Source organism: Stegostoma tigrinum, chromosome 2 (assembly GCF_030684315.1).
Source record: "Stegostoma tigrinum isolate sSteTig4 chromosome 2, sSteTig4.hap1, whole genome shotgun sequence".
NCBI classification, from domain to species: domain Eukaryota; kingdom Metazoa; phylum Chordata; class Chondrichthyes; order Orectolobiformes; family Stegostomatidae; genus Stegostoma; species Stegostoma tigrinum.
In genome coordinates, this window is record NC_081355.1 from 101,251,557 (window position 1) to 101,268,139 (window position 16,583).

At 40.3% G+C, this 16,583-nt stretch overlaps 1 protein-coding gene across 2 annotated transcripts in view; it reads left to right on the top strand.

Moving 5' to 3' along the window:
- Positions 1 to 3,244: 3,244 nt before the first annotated feature.
- Positions 3,245 to 16,583, top strand: part of egfra (epidermal growth factor receptor a (erythroblastic leukemia viral (v-erb-b) oncogene homolog, avian)) — a 275,066-nt gene continuing 261,727 nt past the window's right edge. For both annotated transcript variants that reach the window (XM_059638086.1, XM_059638089.1), the window contains exon 1: positions 3,245 to 3,419. In XM_059638086.1, the coding sequence (XP_059494069.1) occupies positions 3,341 to 3,419 (79 nt within the window). In that variant the 5' untranslated portion in view covers positions 3,245 to 3,340. The remainder of the gene's footprint in view (positions 3,420 to 16,583) is intronic.

Genomic DNA, 16,583 nt, shown 5'->3' on the forward strand with positions numbered 1-16,583 from the left:
CCAATGACAGTGAAGGAACAGCAATATATTGCTCGGAGGGGAACTTGAAGGTGGTGGCGTTCCCGAATATCTTATGCCCTTGTCCTTCCAGATGGAAGTGGTTGTAATTTTGGATTGTAGGATAACAAAGTGTGAAGCTGGATGAACACAGCAGGCCAAGCAGCATCTCAGGAGCACAAAAGCTGATGGTTCGGGCCTAGACCCTTCATCAGAGAAAGGGTCTAGGCCCGAAACATCAGCTTTTGTGCTCCTGAGATGCTGCTTGGCCTGCTGTGTTCATCCAGCTTCACACTTTGTTATCTTGGATTCTCCAGCATCTGCAGTTCCCATTATCAGTGATTTTGCATGGTGCTGTCTGAGGATCTTTGGTGAATTTCTGCAGTGCATCTTATAGATTGTACACATTGCTGCAAATAAGGGTTGGTGGTGAATGAAGTGGGTGCATGAAGTGCCAATCAGGTGGGTCGCTTTGTCTTGGATGTTGTGAAGCTTCTTGAGTGTTGTTGGAGCTGCACTCATCCAGGCAAGTGGAGAGTATTCCATCACACTCCTGACTTGTGCCTTGCCAATGGTAGACAGACTTTGGGATGTCAGAAGATATGCTGCAGTATTCTTAGCCTCTGACCTGCTCTTGTAGCCATTGTATTTATGTGGTGAGTCCAATTGAGTTTCTGGTCAATGATAACCCCCAGTATGTTGATAGTGGGGATTCAGTGATGGTAATGCCATTGAATGTCAAGGGGCAGTGGTTAAATTGTCACTTGTTGGTGATGGTCATAGCCTGGCATTTCTGTGACATAAACATTACTAACCACTTGACATGAGCAGTTTCAAATGGTGCTGAACATTGTGCAATCATCAGAGAACAACCCCACTTCTGACCTTATGGTGGAGGAACGGTTGTTGATGAAGCAGCAGAAGAGGGTTGGGCCTAGGACACTACACTGACGAGCTCTCACAGAGACCACATGGAGCTGAGATGACTGAACTCCAACAGCTACAAGCATCATCCTATCTGTCAGGTCTGACTTTAACCACCAGAGAGTTTGCCCCCGATAATAATTTGTTCCAGTTTTGCTACGGCTCAGTCAAATGTAATCTTGATGTCAACGGCTGCCATTCTCACCTTACCTCTGGAATTCAACGCTTTTGTCCATGTTTGAACCAAGGCTGCAATGAGGTCAGGAGCTGTGTGGTTCTGATGGAACCCAGCCAGGCATCACTTAGCAGGTACTGATAGCACTGTTGATGACACCTTCCATCACTTTATTGATGATTGAGAGTAGACTGATGGAGCAGTAATTGGTCAGATTGGATTTGTCCTGCTTTTTGTGTACAGGACATGCTTGGGCAATTTTCCACAATGTTGGGTAGGTGCCAGTGTTGTCTCTGTACTGGAACAGCTTGGCTAGGAGAGTGGCAAGTTCTGGAGCAGAAGTCTTCTGTACTGTTGCCGGAATGTTGTCAAGGCCCTTACCCCTTGTACTATCCAGTGTCCTAGCCACCTCTTGAAATCACATGGAGTCTATCGAATTTACTGACAACTGGTGTCTGTGATGCTAGGGATCACTGAAGGAGGCCGAGATGGATCATCCACTGGGCACTTCTGGCTAAGTATTGCTGCGAAAGCTTCAGCCTTTTTTTTGCACTGATTTTGCAAAATGTTTGCAATTATTTGCTGCCATAGCAGCCATGAACCATTGCCTCCTATATTGAAAAAAATTACATAAAATCTCCTGGACTAGTTTCTTTGAAAAGCGAAGTCTGGCATTTCTACTGTACACTGTGTACTATTTTGCTTAAACTATATCCTGGAAATGTAATCTTTTCAGACACTTGAAAGTTTATATCTAAAAGCAATAGTCTGTAAAGTGCAATTTAAAATGTTGTAGATTCTCAATGTAACATAAGTTCAAGTGCAAACACAGAGCAAATAAGAATTTATGTGAACCTGATAGAAGAGCAATTTTGAAAAGTGTTCAATGCAGCTGTGACTGGTATAGTGTTGTTCCTTTTCAGGAATGATCACAATTGGACTTAAGCAGAAAGAAAAGAAGCAGCATTTCTACAGTGTTTTAATATTAAGTCAGATATTGCCTCTTCACAACAAGCTGAAACGATTATTTGATGCTGTTAGATATAAGAATAGGTGTAGCCTCCTACTGACTGTGCTGAGGGCTGGAATTTTGTTATTCCTGAATAATTTGTTTGTTTGTCCAGCAGTTTAAGAAAGGGCATCTTGTATCCTCATACACATTGCAGGGATTCCAATGCTACTTCGTAATAGTTCACTTTCGAAATATACACAATCATTTCTGTAAATCATTCATTTAAACATATAATGTTTGAAAGCTGAAAAGGTGTAATGAGTATTTAACATTTCACAGTGTAGACTTCAGTCTGTATGCGTTGCTCCTCTCTCGAGTTTCTTTTTACCTCTTAAGGGAAGCCTTACACTAAAATTGCTTACATTATTTATGAACTTTAGGACCTGCTGGTGCCAATGGCACTAGAGTATGTTTCCTTCCTCCACACACCCTTCTCTGAATAATAGAGGTCATTAATGGTGCTGAAAAGTCTTTTTAACATACTCATGGAGGATACCTTAAATATGTTTAAATTCTACCTTCCCACCTATAAGTTAGTGTCATTGATACCATTTGGAAGGATAATAGTCTCTGCAAAGAACTTATATTTGCAAGATGCCTTGAATTTTTTTTTTCGCAGGTGTATTCACGTACACATTGCCAAAAGCGTTTCTCCTTGTCCTTAATTTTAAGAAAAATGAGACAAGTGAGATCTGTGTGGCTGCGAAGCGAGAAAAAAAACTATCCAAAAAGTGAAACTGCTGAACTCCAGTTCCACTTTCAGCAATGACGGTCGCGTTCGGACCATTCCATCACCTTCAAGCATGACTTGTATTTACCCTGCTCGCTGCTTCTCAGAGGTCTCGCCCTGCCCTGAAGGGTTAACAGGGAAAGTCTGAGGACTGGCTGCTACTTCTGGTTCACAGAGCCATCCAGTGATGAGCAACCGCTGGGAGGAGATGTGAGTGGGAAGCAATACCAGAGGAGGGTGCTCGATGTGGCCAGGGAGGGTGCTCTGTGTGCCCAGGGGAAGTGTAGGACCCTGTGAGTGTCAGTCTCACCTGGATTCTCTCTCTCCTCCCAGTGAATTGACGTCAGGCTGAGTGCTAGCTTCAGGCTGACACAGGCAGAGAGAGGGAGGGAGGGGCAGACACACAGACAGAGGGGCTGGGCTAGCTAAACTCAGCGCTAACTGCTGCCTACCCTGTTGTGTGCTCAACACGGGAGATCGCCCAGAGGGAAGCCGCTGAACCATGTTCTGTTCCCTGCTGCCGGGCTGCGTCCACCTCCTAATCCTTTTAAGTTTGGGCAGCGAGTCCCTGTCCAGGGAAGGTAAGAACCACAGGGACAGAGAGAGAAACCTTGAAAGCGGAGTCTTGCTGCCCCTGCCCCTCCGCTTCCTAAACACCTCCTGGAGTGAACTTATCAGAGCAAAGGGTCCGGAGGCAAGGGCAGTAGGTGGGGAGGAGCGAGATTGCCGAGTGCGGGAATGTTTGCTGCTGGGAACTGAAGTGTTCCGGGGACTTAAAGTCACTTTGCTGTCATCTCCTTTTCTCATCCATCCGGAGAGCTGGGGCGAGTGTGTTAGAGTGTTCGGGCAATCTGATCAGTTGGTACTGAGTGCCTCTCTCGTGCTTCGTTCCTTTTGCTCAGGGACTTTAACCTGTAAGAAACTCTGTAAGCAACGAGTTGAGTTACGGGATGTTTGTTTTGCCAAGAGAGGGTCATAAAGTTTGAGTTTCCCTAAACAAGCACAGATTCTTACCCATTACTGATCGCAGGCATTTCCTTCTTCGCCTTTTTATGTCAGTTTATACACATTTATGATTGCATAATTGCGTGCACTATCACTTAAAGCACAGCTCAAATAAAAAGGTCCGATTGGTTCAGGATCTCAAGGTTCAACCATGGATTATTGCAAGTAAAGGGTGTGCGATGCCAACGTACGAAAATGCAATGATCCTTTTTTTGTTAGCTGTAGCAAAATGTGTCAATTGTTTTGTCTTTATTTGTAACTATGCACAATAGCATGAACTTGATTCACATTTCACAAGCTTGTAGCGTTCTACAAAGGGGGCGAAGTTGCACTCAGTGAAGCAATCTGTACATTTTAAAAAAGTTAGCTGAAGTGTTGAATGCCCTGTGGAATTAGACATGTAACATCTGCCGTAGCAGCTCTGTGATGCTGTGTTCTGCTAAATGTAACCCAAATGTCCATTGATGTCTCATCAACATGATGAATATTTCTTGCACTTGTAGTTGACTATGGAAGTTATACACAAGGAAGTTGTGAGCAGACTGCTTCAGGAACAAATAATTTATTGTGTTCTACTGAGTTTTGTTTTAAGTCCTGATAATGTAGCTGACTGCTGAGTGGCATCTTCAGGATATTTGTCAACTAGTTGGTTTAAAAGTTTAAATTGTCTAATTTAAATAGTTAAAGGAACGAACTCTTTCTACTAAATTAAAATAGCATTGGTGCTAAAAATACAAAATAAATACAGAAGATACTAGAAATGCTTGGCAGGGCAGCCAGTCACTGTTGAAGTTGGTGAAATGTCAGTTTTGTATCTCCACAGATTCTGCTGGTTCTACTGAGGGGTTTTTTTCCAGCAATTTCTGTTTTGTTTTATTATAAAAGTTCCTTAATGATCTGATAGTACAGCAATCTTTTGTTCTGCATTTAAGGGAGTGCCATTTCCAAGGAAATATAAGGATAAGGTGGTGACTTTGTGAGTTGGCCCATAACAGTGAACCACTCATTTGTGAATTGCTCATTGCATTAAGACAAAGTTGTAAAGGCAGAAGCTAGGTTGCAATGGAAATGAACTTGATATTGTGATTGTTTGCAATTGTTCATAATTTTACTTGAGCATTTAGTGTTAAAATCCATTAAAAATTTGCTGGTTCATTTAGTGTGTGAAAAATAACTCAAGCAAATACAAATTACTTTTATATACATCCCCATCCATTTCCTTCTGCCTTGTAAAACCAAGGTTAAATTATGAGGGCAGCTTGTATAGATTAATCGTGTATTCATCCGATGATAGAATATTAAACAGTAATCTATTTGAAATGTTAACAATGTCTAAACGATTTGATAAAACAGAAAGAGGATTCTTTTCTCTTGTGAGGGAGGCAAAATAACATGGGGACATTAAACCTAGGGGCTATCTAGGCTGTTCAGGAATAATGTAAGGAAATATTTTTTTCACACACAAGATAATAACAATCTGAAGCTATTTTCCCTGCTCAGCAAAAAGGTTTTTTGAGGTTAGGTCATTTGAAAATGTTAGAACTGAAATTACTAGATTTTTGATGGGCAAGAATACTCAGTGTAGCAGAATGTAGATATTATGGTGCAGGTCAACAATTATCTGCTTGAACAACAGAACAGACTTGAGCTGAATGGCCTACTGTTTATGTTCTGTTTGCCACTGTCATCACTGTCATTGCTATTAGGATCCTTTCAGACAGCGATATTTATACTGTATAGGATATTGGGTAAAAATTCTGACACAATCTATATTATTGTTGAGCCTACAAGAGCATTTCCTACTTTACCGTTTTGACAAATTGTATCTGTGCCTCTCTGAATTAAATTGTGAGTTTGTGCCGTAAATGTTGAATTATGCCAATTTTGTACTGCCTCAATAAATTGTAAAGTTGGCCAAATTAGTTGAGATTAGGAGCCTTACTTCCAATAAAGGTCTTTCATCCTGTCGGCTTGATGTGATTGAATGTATCTCACGGAAAAATGATCAGTGTACCACTAGTTTAGCACCAGTGATGTTATTAATTAGCATTAATGTTTGATTGGCATTTTCTGTGCACTGCAGCCATAATATAATGTATTTCAACCCAAAGCCAGACAAAGTTTAACACAATACTGTATTAACTTTTCTCTCCTCAATAAATGTATCCCCATGAAATGAACTAATGTACACCTATTGAATTTCCCTTCAATTGCATTTCCCCCTAGAAAGAACAGAACACTGTTGATTTTTTAAAAGAAATGCTAATTGCTGTGACACCGCCAGAAGGGTGATGAGTTTAGACATTGGCAAGGTCATGTGTGGCAGTATATGATTAACTCTGTCTCTTTAGAAGATCCTCACAGATTAAGTGCAAACAAACTAAGCAGATTTTAAAAATCCTCCTTTCAGCATAAATTTAACGGATTTCCAGCTTTTCAGACATTTGATGTGAAAGGGTGAAATTATTTGTACATATTTACATTCAGGTGCATTGTATATTTCACTACAACAATTCCCTAAAAGCTGTCTTCACTTGGCAGTGATATGGTAGAATTTTTGATGCTTGAAGTGCTTAATTAGAGCATATAGTTGCTTCAGACATATTTTCTCTATTTCGCGAATGTATTGAAACACAAAATATACGATCCCTGATAGGCTTCTTTTCCATTGCATGCCATTTGTACAGAGCCGATATAATTTCAGGGCCATTTTCATATCACATAGAAAATATGAGCAGGAATAAACATTCAGCCCTTCAAGCCTGTACTGCTGTTTAGTATGATCATTTCTGATTATCTAATTCATAACCCTATTTCCACTTTTTCCTCATGCCCTGTGATCCCCTTAAACTGAAGAACTCCATCTAATTCCTTCTTAAAAACAGTGATTGCTTCTTTTAGCAGAAGATTCCTCAGCGCTCTCTTTGGGTAATGAAATATCTCCTCATCTCAGATCTAGATGCCCCACTCCATATTTCTGTTATATTCATTCATGGGATGAGGGCGTCACTGATCAGACAGCATTTATTGCCTATCCCTAATTGCCCAGAGAGCAGTTTAGAGTCAGCCACATTGCTGGGGGTCTGGAGTCACATGTAGGCCAGACCAGGAAAAGATGGCAGTTTCCTTCCCTAAAGGACATTAGTGAATCAGATGGGTTTTTACAACAATTGACAATGGATTCATGGTCATCATTAGACTCTTAATTCCAGATATTTGATTGAATTCAAATTCCACCATCTGCCCTGGTGAGATTTGAACCTGGGTCCCCAGAACATTATCTGGGTCTCTGGATTAACAGTCCAGCAATAATACAAACAGGCCATTGCCTCCCATATCCTTAGACTGTGATGCCTGGTTCCAGACTCTCCGTCATTGGGAATGTCCTTCCTGCATTAACCCTGTCTAGTCCTATTCAAATTTTCTAGGTTTCTGAGATTCCCCCTCCAACTATTCTTCTAAGTTTTAGTGAATATAGTCCTAACTGTATTTCCAGTCTGTCTTCATACAGTAGTCATGCCATCTCAGAAATCAGTCTGGCAAATCTTTGTTGCAATCCCTCCCATTGTTGGAACATCCTTCCTCAGCTAAGGAGACTAAAACTGCTCACAGTACTCCAAGTGTGATCTTACCAAGGCCCTGTACAACTTCAGCAAAACATCCCTGCTCCTGTACTCGAATCCTATGCCGATGAAGGCCAACGTAGTATTTGATTTCATCACCATATGCTGCATGTGCTAGCTTGCTTTCAGCAACTTGTGTGCACAAACTCTCAGGGCTGATTGCACGTCCTCCTTTCCCAATCTTTCACCATTCAGGATATAGTCAGTCTTCTTGTTTTTGTTATCAAAGTGGATAACTTTATATCTATCCATATTATACTTCAGCTGTCATGCATTTGCCCACTCAGTGAACTTGCCCAATCAGACTGAATATCTTTGCATTCTCCTCACAGCTCATTCTCCCAGTCCACTTTATGCCATCTACAATCTCAGAAATATCACATTTAGTTTCCTCCTCTAAATTGTTGATATACACTATGAAAAGCTGGGGCCCAAGCAGCAACCCCTCTAATACCCCACTAGTCCCTGTCTGCACTGTGGGTTAAAAGACCCATTTATTCCTACTCTGTTTCCTGTGTGCCAATCAGATTGCTAACTGTGTCAGTATCTCACCCCCAATCCCATGTGTTTACATGCTCATCACTTATGTGGGACTTCATCAAAATGTTTCAGAAAGTTCAAGTAAACCACTTGCATTTATCAACTCTGCCAGTAACATCCCATTAGATTTGTCACGCACGAATTCCCTTTCAAATGCCCTTGCTGACTGTATCCTGCGCTGTTGTTCATGTACTTTGCTGTTAAATCTTTCACAATGGACTCTAGCATTTCCCCATGACTAAGGTCAGGTGAAGTGATCTTTGATATTCTGTTTGCTCTCTACCTCCCTTTCAAAGTAGTGCAATTACATTAGCTACCCTGCAATCCATAGCAACTGTTCCAGAGTCTATGAAATCTTGAAAGGTCCCCCAAGGGAGACTAATAGGGGAGGTAAGAATCCATGGGACCTAAGGATATTTGGCAAATTGGATCCAGAATTGGCTAAAGGGCAGGAAGAAGAGGGTGATGCTCAAGGGATGTTTTTGTGATTGGAAGCTGTGTCCAGTGGGTCCCGCAGGGATCAATGTTGGACTTGTGCTGTTTGTGGTATATATAAGTGATTGAGACTTGAATGTCAGAGGGCTAGTAAATGGGAGTAGGACAGGTAGGATATTTTTTGACGATCACAGACTCGATGGGACAAAGGGCCTTTCTCTGTGCTGTAGAACCTTATGACTCTGACCACCTATGCATCCACTATTTCTAGGGCCGCTCCTTAAGTGCTCTGGGACATAGATTTCTGAGTCCTGTATCTTATTCAGGTTTAATCCCATCAATTTCTGGAACACTATTTCCCAAGAATACAGATTTCTTTCAGTTCCTCTCTCTCACTAAGTGTTGCATTCCCCAACATTTTTGGAACTTTATTTGTGTCCTCCCTTTGTGAAGACAGAGCCAAAGCATGAGTTTAATTGATCTGCCATTCTAATGTCTGCAGATTTTGATTGTAAGGAATGTACATTTGTCTTTCACTAATCTTTTTTTTCCCTTTTCACATACTGTTAGAAAATTTTGCATGTTCTCCTCAAGCATACTCTATTTTTCTCTTAATCAATCCCTTTGTCTTTTCTTAGTGAAACCTGAACTGCTCCCAATCCCCAGGCCAGCCGTTTTTGGCTAATTTGTATGCCCCCTCCTTGGATCTAATACTATCCTAATTTCCCTTACTAGCCATGATCAGGCCACAATGTTCCTATTTCATTTTTGCGCCGGGCAAAAAGTTAAAAATTGCTGCAGTTCTGTATCACATCACAATGTAACGCAACCTACAACAACAGGCAGTTATGTCAAGGGGTGTGAGCATATGATTATGATCTTTCCAGGAAGAAATTTAGGGCGGCACGGTGGCTCAGTACTTAGCACTGCAGCCTCATAGCGCCAGGTACCCATGTTCAAATCCAGCGTTGGGTTACTGTCTGTGTGGCGTTTGCACATTCTCCCCATGTCTGCATGGGTTTCCTCTGGGTGCTCCGGTTTCCTCCCACAGTCCAAAGATGTGCAGACTAGGTGGATTGGCCGTGCTAAATTGCCCGTAGTGTTCAGGGGTGTGTGGGTTATAGGGGAAGGGGGATGGGTTTGGGTGGGATGCTTCAAGGGGCAGTGTGGACTTGTTGGGCCGAAGGGCCTGTTTCCACACTGTATTTAATCTATCTAAAAAAAATTGATCTGTTCAGAGTAAATATAAAATTCAAGATTTGTAGAAACACAAACCTGGAGTGCAGTTTGAGTAGGAAAGTACAGATTACTGCTTGGCCAAACCCTCATCAACTCTTCAATTGCACAACAAGGTTTCAACAAAATGGGTTAGTTAGAAATAACCTTTATTGGGATCATTCTCGTCAGACTATTGTTCCAGTTTTGAAAGATGTGATGCATGTGTGTTTTTAGTTAGTAGTGTGTGCCAGTTTGTGTATATGGCTCCTAGCCTTTTCTTGTATGGGTAGGGCGTGGGAAGAATGTGCAAAGAGAAAATGCTGAAACTGTCTAATGCAAAATTGTGAAAATGTTGGGAAAATTCAATATGTCAAACAGCAGCTGTGGTGAGAGAATGAGACAGTTGATGTTTCACGTTGATGACTTTCAATGAGAATTCCATTTGATGTGAGCACAAAAAAAGTAAGTAAAACTAATATGTAGGAAGTCATGTCCCAGACAATTGAACAATCTTAATGACCCCTAATATCCTCATCTTACAACTGTTGACAAATTTATTTGAGGTTTGGTGATCATTTTTCAGTTTTAAGCCATTTAAAACATTTTTCATAATGAATATGATTTGGTATTTTTTCCCATGTACTATATTCTTTAACTTATATCTTCGAATTTTGAGTACCAACAATGGAACTTAATAGCCCAGGAACTGGCTTTGGAAAATTACTTAGATGCTTTCAAAAGGAAACTAGACAAGTATAAGAGAATAAAAAGATATGCTGAAAGTCTGCAAGGAGGCAAATGAATGGAAACTAGGTGCAGGAGCAGGCTATTCAGCCCTTCAAGCCTGCTCCACCATTAGATACGATCGTGACTGATCCTCTGTCCCAGTGTCATATTCCTGCTTACTCCCTTACCTTTAATATCTAAAAGTTTATCAATCTCTTTCTTGAGTATATTCAGTGACCAGGCATGCACCGTCTTCTGTGGTAGATAATTCACAGGTTGATCACCATCTGAGTTAAGAAATATTTCCTCGTCTCAGTCCTAAATGGCCTACTGTATATCTGGAGACTATGGCTCCCTGGATCTAGATTCCAGGGGAAGCATCTCCTCTGCATCTGGTCTGTCTAGCCCGTTAGAATTTTATATATTTCCATAAGACCATAAGACATAGGAGCAGAAATTAGGCCATTCAGCCCATCGAGTCTGCTCCGCCCTTCAACTATGGCTGATAAGTTCCTCAACCCCATTCTCCTGCTTTATAAGACCATGAGACATAGGAGCAGATCCCATTTCATCAGACCCCATTCCATCTTTCTGTACTCCGTTGAATAAAGGCCCCATTGAATCAATCTCCCCTCATATGACAGTTCCTCCAAGCCCAGTATCAGCATTGAATATGTTCATTGCACTGCCTTGGTGGCAATTCTCTGAGGATGTCCAACTCTGCACTCAGTAATCCAGATGCAAGGCCCTGTACGACTGCAGTAAGATATCCTAATTTCTGAATTCAAATCCTCTCACTGTAATGGCCAACATACCGTTTGCCTTCCTAATTGTTTGCTGCATAGGACAAACGACATGAACAGCAGCATAGTCTGATTGGGTTGATTGGTCTGTTAATGTGCTATATATTCATTGCAATTGTGAAAGGATTAAAACATTTTTATGAAAACTGTTTGTTAAAGTAAAAGCTGTAGGTTGCATTAAATCAAAACTGTTAGTAATATTTGGTGTATTCCTTCAATAACATTAAACTTAATTTTCATGATGCACAGCAAGCTTTTAAAAGCTATAGAAAAGGTTTTTCCTCATGAAAGCAATTCAGGTAACACATTGTTGTAGATACTTGTTTTTCGATTAGCAGATGCTGTAAGCACATTTGCATTGTTTAGTACAGTAATGAAAGATTCATAGATTCTGAGATGTCTGCTTGGAAATTTTTATTGTCAAAATCTTTTGTCAATAAATAATGACATCACAATTCATCATTATACAGTTCAGTTTAACATGATTTTCAGCTTTTCAAAGAGGCATTCCAGCAAGATGCATATGCACTCTATGCACACTTAGTGTGGCAAATGAAAGAGAAGGTCTTTTGGCCTGACGTTTTGATATTAAATTGTTGTAGTTCTAGAAAAATGCACACTTTCTTCATGTAACATGAAGAGCTATAAGTTAACAATTTTCCAACTGGATAAATACCAACCAATATTTGATGCTAATGTTTTACAAATGTGACCTGTTGATCTTTCTCTATAAAGCAAGACTATTTTAAAGAATGTTTGGCAAATCTCTTCTACTATCAGACACTGAGTGCTAGAATTCAGTGGTGTTTTAGACTTCTTGGGCCAAACTACCCATTAGTCACAGATGTGGGTGGACCCTCAATTTTCTGCCGCTGGCTGGTGTGTTAGCACAGCACCCAGATGAAAGGATGAGGCTGCGATAATGTCTTGAGTATGAGAGCGTTTGTTGGCCCTTCACCCTCGAGGGCACGAGTGATGTCTTTAGTTGGACAGTGAAGACTAACTGATCTGTCATTAAAATCTACATCTGGTGTCAAAACGCCTTGACGTCAGGACCTACAAATCACTACAACAGTACCTTGACCCCAACAACGTTAAGCTCATTGTGCAAATGCTGCTTGACAAAAACCTACATTAGCTCCTTTTCCTCTTTTGTACCCAACATTATTTAAATCAACCTTGTAAATTTGCCTGTGTTACTTCCACTTTTATCCTTGTCTCGGAAAGTTTGATAAAGCAGGAGAATATCTGTAGTTCAGTTTAGTCAGTGGTACATATCACGTTCCATTGTCAGCTTGGTTCACTTTCCAGCAAAAGATTGTGGATTCAAGCCCTTCTCAGAATTTGAGCAAATAATCCATGCTGACAGTTCAATCCAGCACTGAGAGAATTTTGCTGAAACCAAAGGAGCTGATTTCTGGCTGAGACTATTAAACAATGTCCTTTATGTCTGTTGAATTGACGTAAAAGGTCCTCGATCTCCATTCAAAGCAGAACAGGGAGTTCTCCTGGTGTCTGGTCAATGTTAGTTTTCAGTCAGCACTAGCAAAAAGATTTTTGATCATTTGTTGATTTGCTGTTTGTGGAACGTTGCTTGTAAGTTGTTATGTTTCTGAGGACATGACAAGATACTATGTAAATGAACTTTTTACGAGAGAAGCGTAACATTAAAAGACATTTCAAATATTTGAAAGATTCAAAAAATATTTTGATATGTTGACCTTTCTCAATAAACTGAATCAGAACCAACAGGCCACTCCACATTAGAAATATTTGAAATTCCTTCTATTTTACACATTAGTGTGATGGTACACCCTGTTGCATGTATTGTACGCTGCAACTTGAGAGAAAATTGTTGTGTTTATACAGAACTAGATTAAAATGAACACTTCTTACTTAAGGTCTGAAGAAGGGTCATTGGACCCAAAACATTAACTTGGATGTCTCTTGCAGGTGCTGCCAGATCTGCTGGCTTTTTCCAACAATTCCTATTTTTGTTTTTGTACGCTTCTTACCCTAGTTCAGTGCATTGCATTAGTGTTTTAACATCAGGGTTCTGGAGGCCAGTTAACTTAGTAGACTAGAGGGTGTTGTAGAATAAAGCAGAACAAGATTCAGGTTCAATTCCCAAAATGGCTCTGGTAGTTCTTACAATCTTAACCTCAGACATGTGGACTGGTTACCCTGAATCTTTACATAACTAGTTGCCTCTCTGGTGGCGAGAGATGTCTCCTGTTCATTTTAGACCATAAGACCATAAGACATAGGAGTGGAAGTAAGGCCATTCGGCCCGTCAAGTCCACTCTGCCATTTAAATCATGGCTGATGGGCATTTCAACACCATTTCCCTGCACTCTCCCCGTAGCCCTTGATTCCTTCTGAGATCAAGAGTTTGTTGATCTCTGCCTTGAAGGCATCCAACGTCCCAGCCTCCACTGCATTGGACTGTGGTTCCTTCTTTTGAAATTTATTCATGGGATATGGGCATCAGTGGCTGCATGAGCATTTGTTGCCCATCCCCCATGTGCTGGAGGTGGACTCTCAATGCCATCACGGAGGGAATTCAGGATTTTGACAAGGTAACAATGACGGAACATGTTTCTAAGTCAGAATGATGAATAACTTGGAGGAGAACTTGCAGATCGTAGTGTTCTCATGGTGCCTTTGTCCTTCTAGATGGTAGTTAAGTAATCTTTACACTACTTTGCATCTTGTTACTTTAACTAGTTTGAGAAAGTTTTTAAATGGGTGAATTAAAATAAAACAGATTAAGTGTCGTAATTCGTCCATGACTATATATTTATTTCCACACATTTTTGCAATGCTAATGAAAATGAAGAGATTGTTGTAGCACTATCCCTCAAAAGTTGTGCTAATAATGGACAAACACAAACATTCTATCTTTCTGCTTTAGATGCAACATAGAACATTACAGCACAGTACAGGCCCTTCGGCCCTCCATGTTGTGCCGACCTGTCATACCGATCTCAAGCCCATCTAACCTACACTATTCCATGTACGTCCATATGCTTGTCCAATGATGACTTAAATGTACCTAAAGCTGGCGAATCTACTACTGTTGCAGGCAAAGCATTCCATTCCCTTACTACTCTCTGAGTAAAGAAACTACCTCTGACATCTGTCCTATATCTTTCACCCCTCAGTTTAAAGCTATGCCCCCTCGTGCTCGCCATCACCATCCTAGGAAAAAGGCTCTCCCTATCCACCCTATCTAACCCTCTGATTATTTTATATGTTTCAATTAAGTCACCTGTCAACCTTCTTCTCTCTAATGAAAACAGCCTCAAGTCCCTCAGCCTTTCCTCCTAAGACCTTCCCTCAATACCAGGCAACATCCTAGTAAATCTCCTCTGCACCCTTTCCAAAGCTTCCACATCCTTTTTATAATGCAAAACAATTTATTCAGGTAAGCACTCAATATCAATGTCTACAGGTACAAAATGTTGACAGGTAGCACTATTTTTCAGGACCATATGGTGAGGAATGTCATACTTAAGATCAGTGTGCTGACAATGGCATTTAACATCAAAATAAATGAATGTTATTTCTTTCTCGAAAAAGAAGTACATATTTGCTTCATGCCTTATTCCTTAAACACTGTAAGCTAAAAAGATGTCTTCAGGTAACAGATATCTTACAGAAATAAATTGTTTTGCATCTATGTACACCTGCTTGGTTATGCTAGATTGTGTGATGTTTGAAAAAGCGAGTATTATCTTTAAATTCTTTTAGAAGCCTCTTACACAAAACTAATCTGAGTTAAATAGGCCTGAAATATATTGGCAGAAATTAGTAAGTAATTTTAGTACAGATGTCATGAACAGCTACTTTATCCAATGAAAAATAAATGTTTAGAATAATTTGCTCTGCAGGAAAATGGAGATGAGAACATTGAGCTTATTAAAACTCCTATTTGAAGCTATGGTTGAGATGATAATGTCATAACGGGTAACCCTTAATTGAATGGCTTATTCCAGTTGACTACACTTAGGTTCTTGGCACATTGAAAGCTATTATTCATGTTTTGGTAAAGGTTGTGTTAAATCAGCCTTTTAGAGGATGCATGCGGGCCTGATATAGTACCAGGGCAGACCATTCACCTGAGAATTCCAGAATCTCCCACTCCATTCCCTGAGCCTCCATCATGAACTGTTCCATAGAACTGTATTACTATAGACCCCTTTTTCCATAAGGAACTAAAAAATATTTTTGGGTTGAGCTGCCATTACTTTTCAGTGAGAGAGATTGTGAGCCAACAAGTTTTTTTTTGTTTCTAGCTGGCTGCAAATTTAAATAATTTTCACAAATTTAAGAATGAGGTTCAAAAACTGAAAGCAGAAAATGCTGGAAATAGAAGTAATATTTGACATAAAACTTTGTCTATTCATGGATCTACCTTAACTGCTAAGCATTCTCTGTTTTTATTTCAGATTTTCAGCATCCCCAGTATTTTACTTTATAGACAAAGGATCCCTTGCATGATGTACAATTAAGATTCAAAAGGATCATATTTAGTTGATAGGTTCTACCAATAAACATGATCTATACAGTAAGGAAGATTAGAATCTGTGATATTCACATCATTCTCTCTACTGTTGTCAATACTTTATAAAACTGTTCTTTTCCAGAAAATCTAACAAATCAAACAAAACAAATAATTTAAGCTATAGTATATTTATTCAGACTTGATAATATGCTGAAACCTATTTAGATGGTGGCACTTACATGCAGACAAAAAAAACCTTGCCATCTTTTTATCAGCTTCTCCTAAATTTACGAGACAGGGCCTGTTTTATTGCACTTCCTAACCCCTTTAAGGTTACTGTATGCCAGTGCCTGAACATGTTTTAAAGGTCGTGCATGTCTTGTTTGTACCAGCGCATCATAGAATCCCTATAGTCTGGAAGCAGGCTATTTGACCTATCGAGTCCACATTGACCCTCTAAAGAGCATCCCACCCAGATCCACCTCCCAACCTTATCCCTGTGACCCTGCATTTTCCATGACTAATCCGGCAAGCCTGCACATCTCTGGACACTGGGCAATTTAACTTTGCTTATTCACCTAACCTGCACATTTTTGGACTGTGAGAGATAACCAGAGTATCCAGAGTAAACCCACACAGACACGGGGAGGATATGCAAACTCTACACACAGTCATCCGAGGGTGGAATCAAACCTGGGTCCCAGGCGCTGTGAGGCAGCAGTGCTAAACACTGAGACACTGTACCACTGCATCACAGTCTGGATTTCTGCATGGTGACGTACCTGCATAGCTTAGAAGACACATTGCTTCTTGCCCATTCTAATGTACTAAATCCTGAAAATTTTAAACCAAGAATGGCAGTATAACTATTGGATCACTTCCACTGGC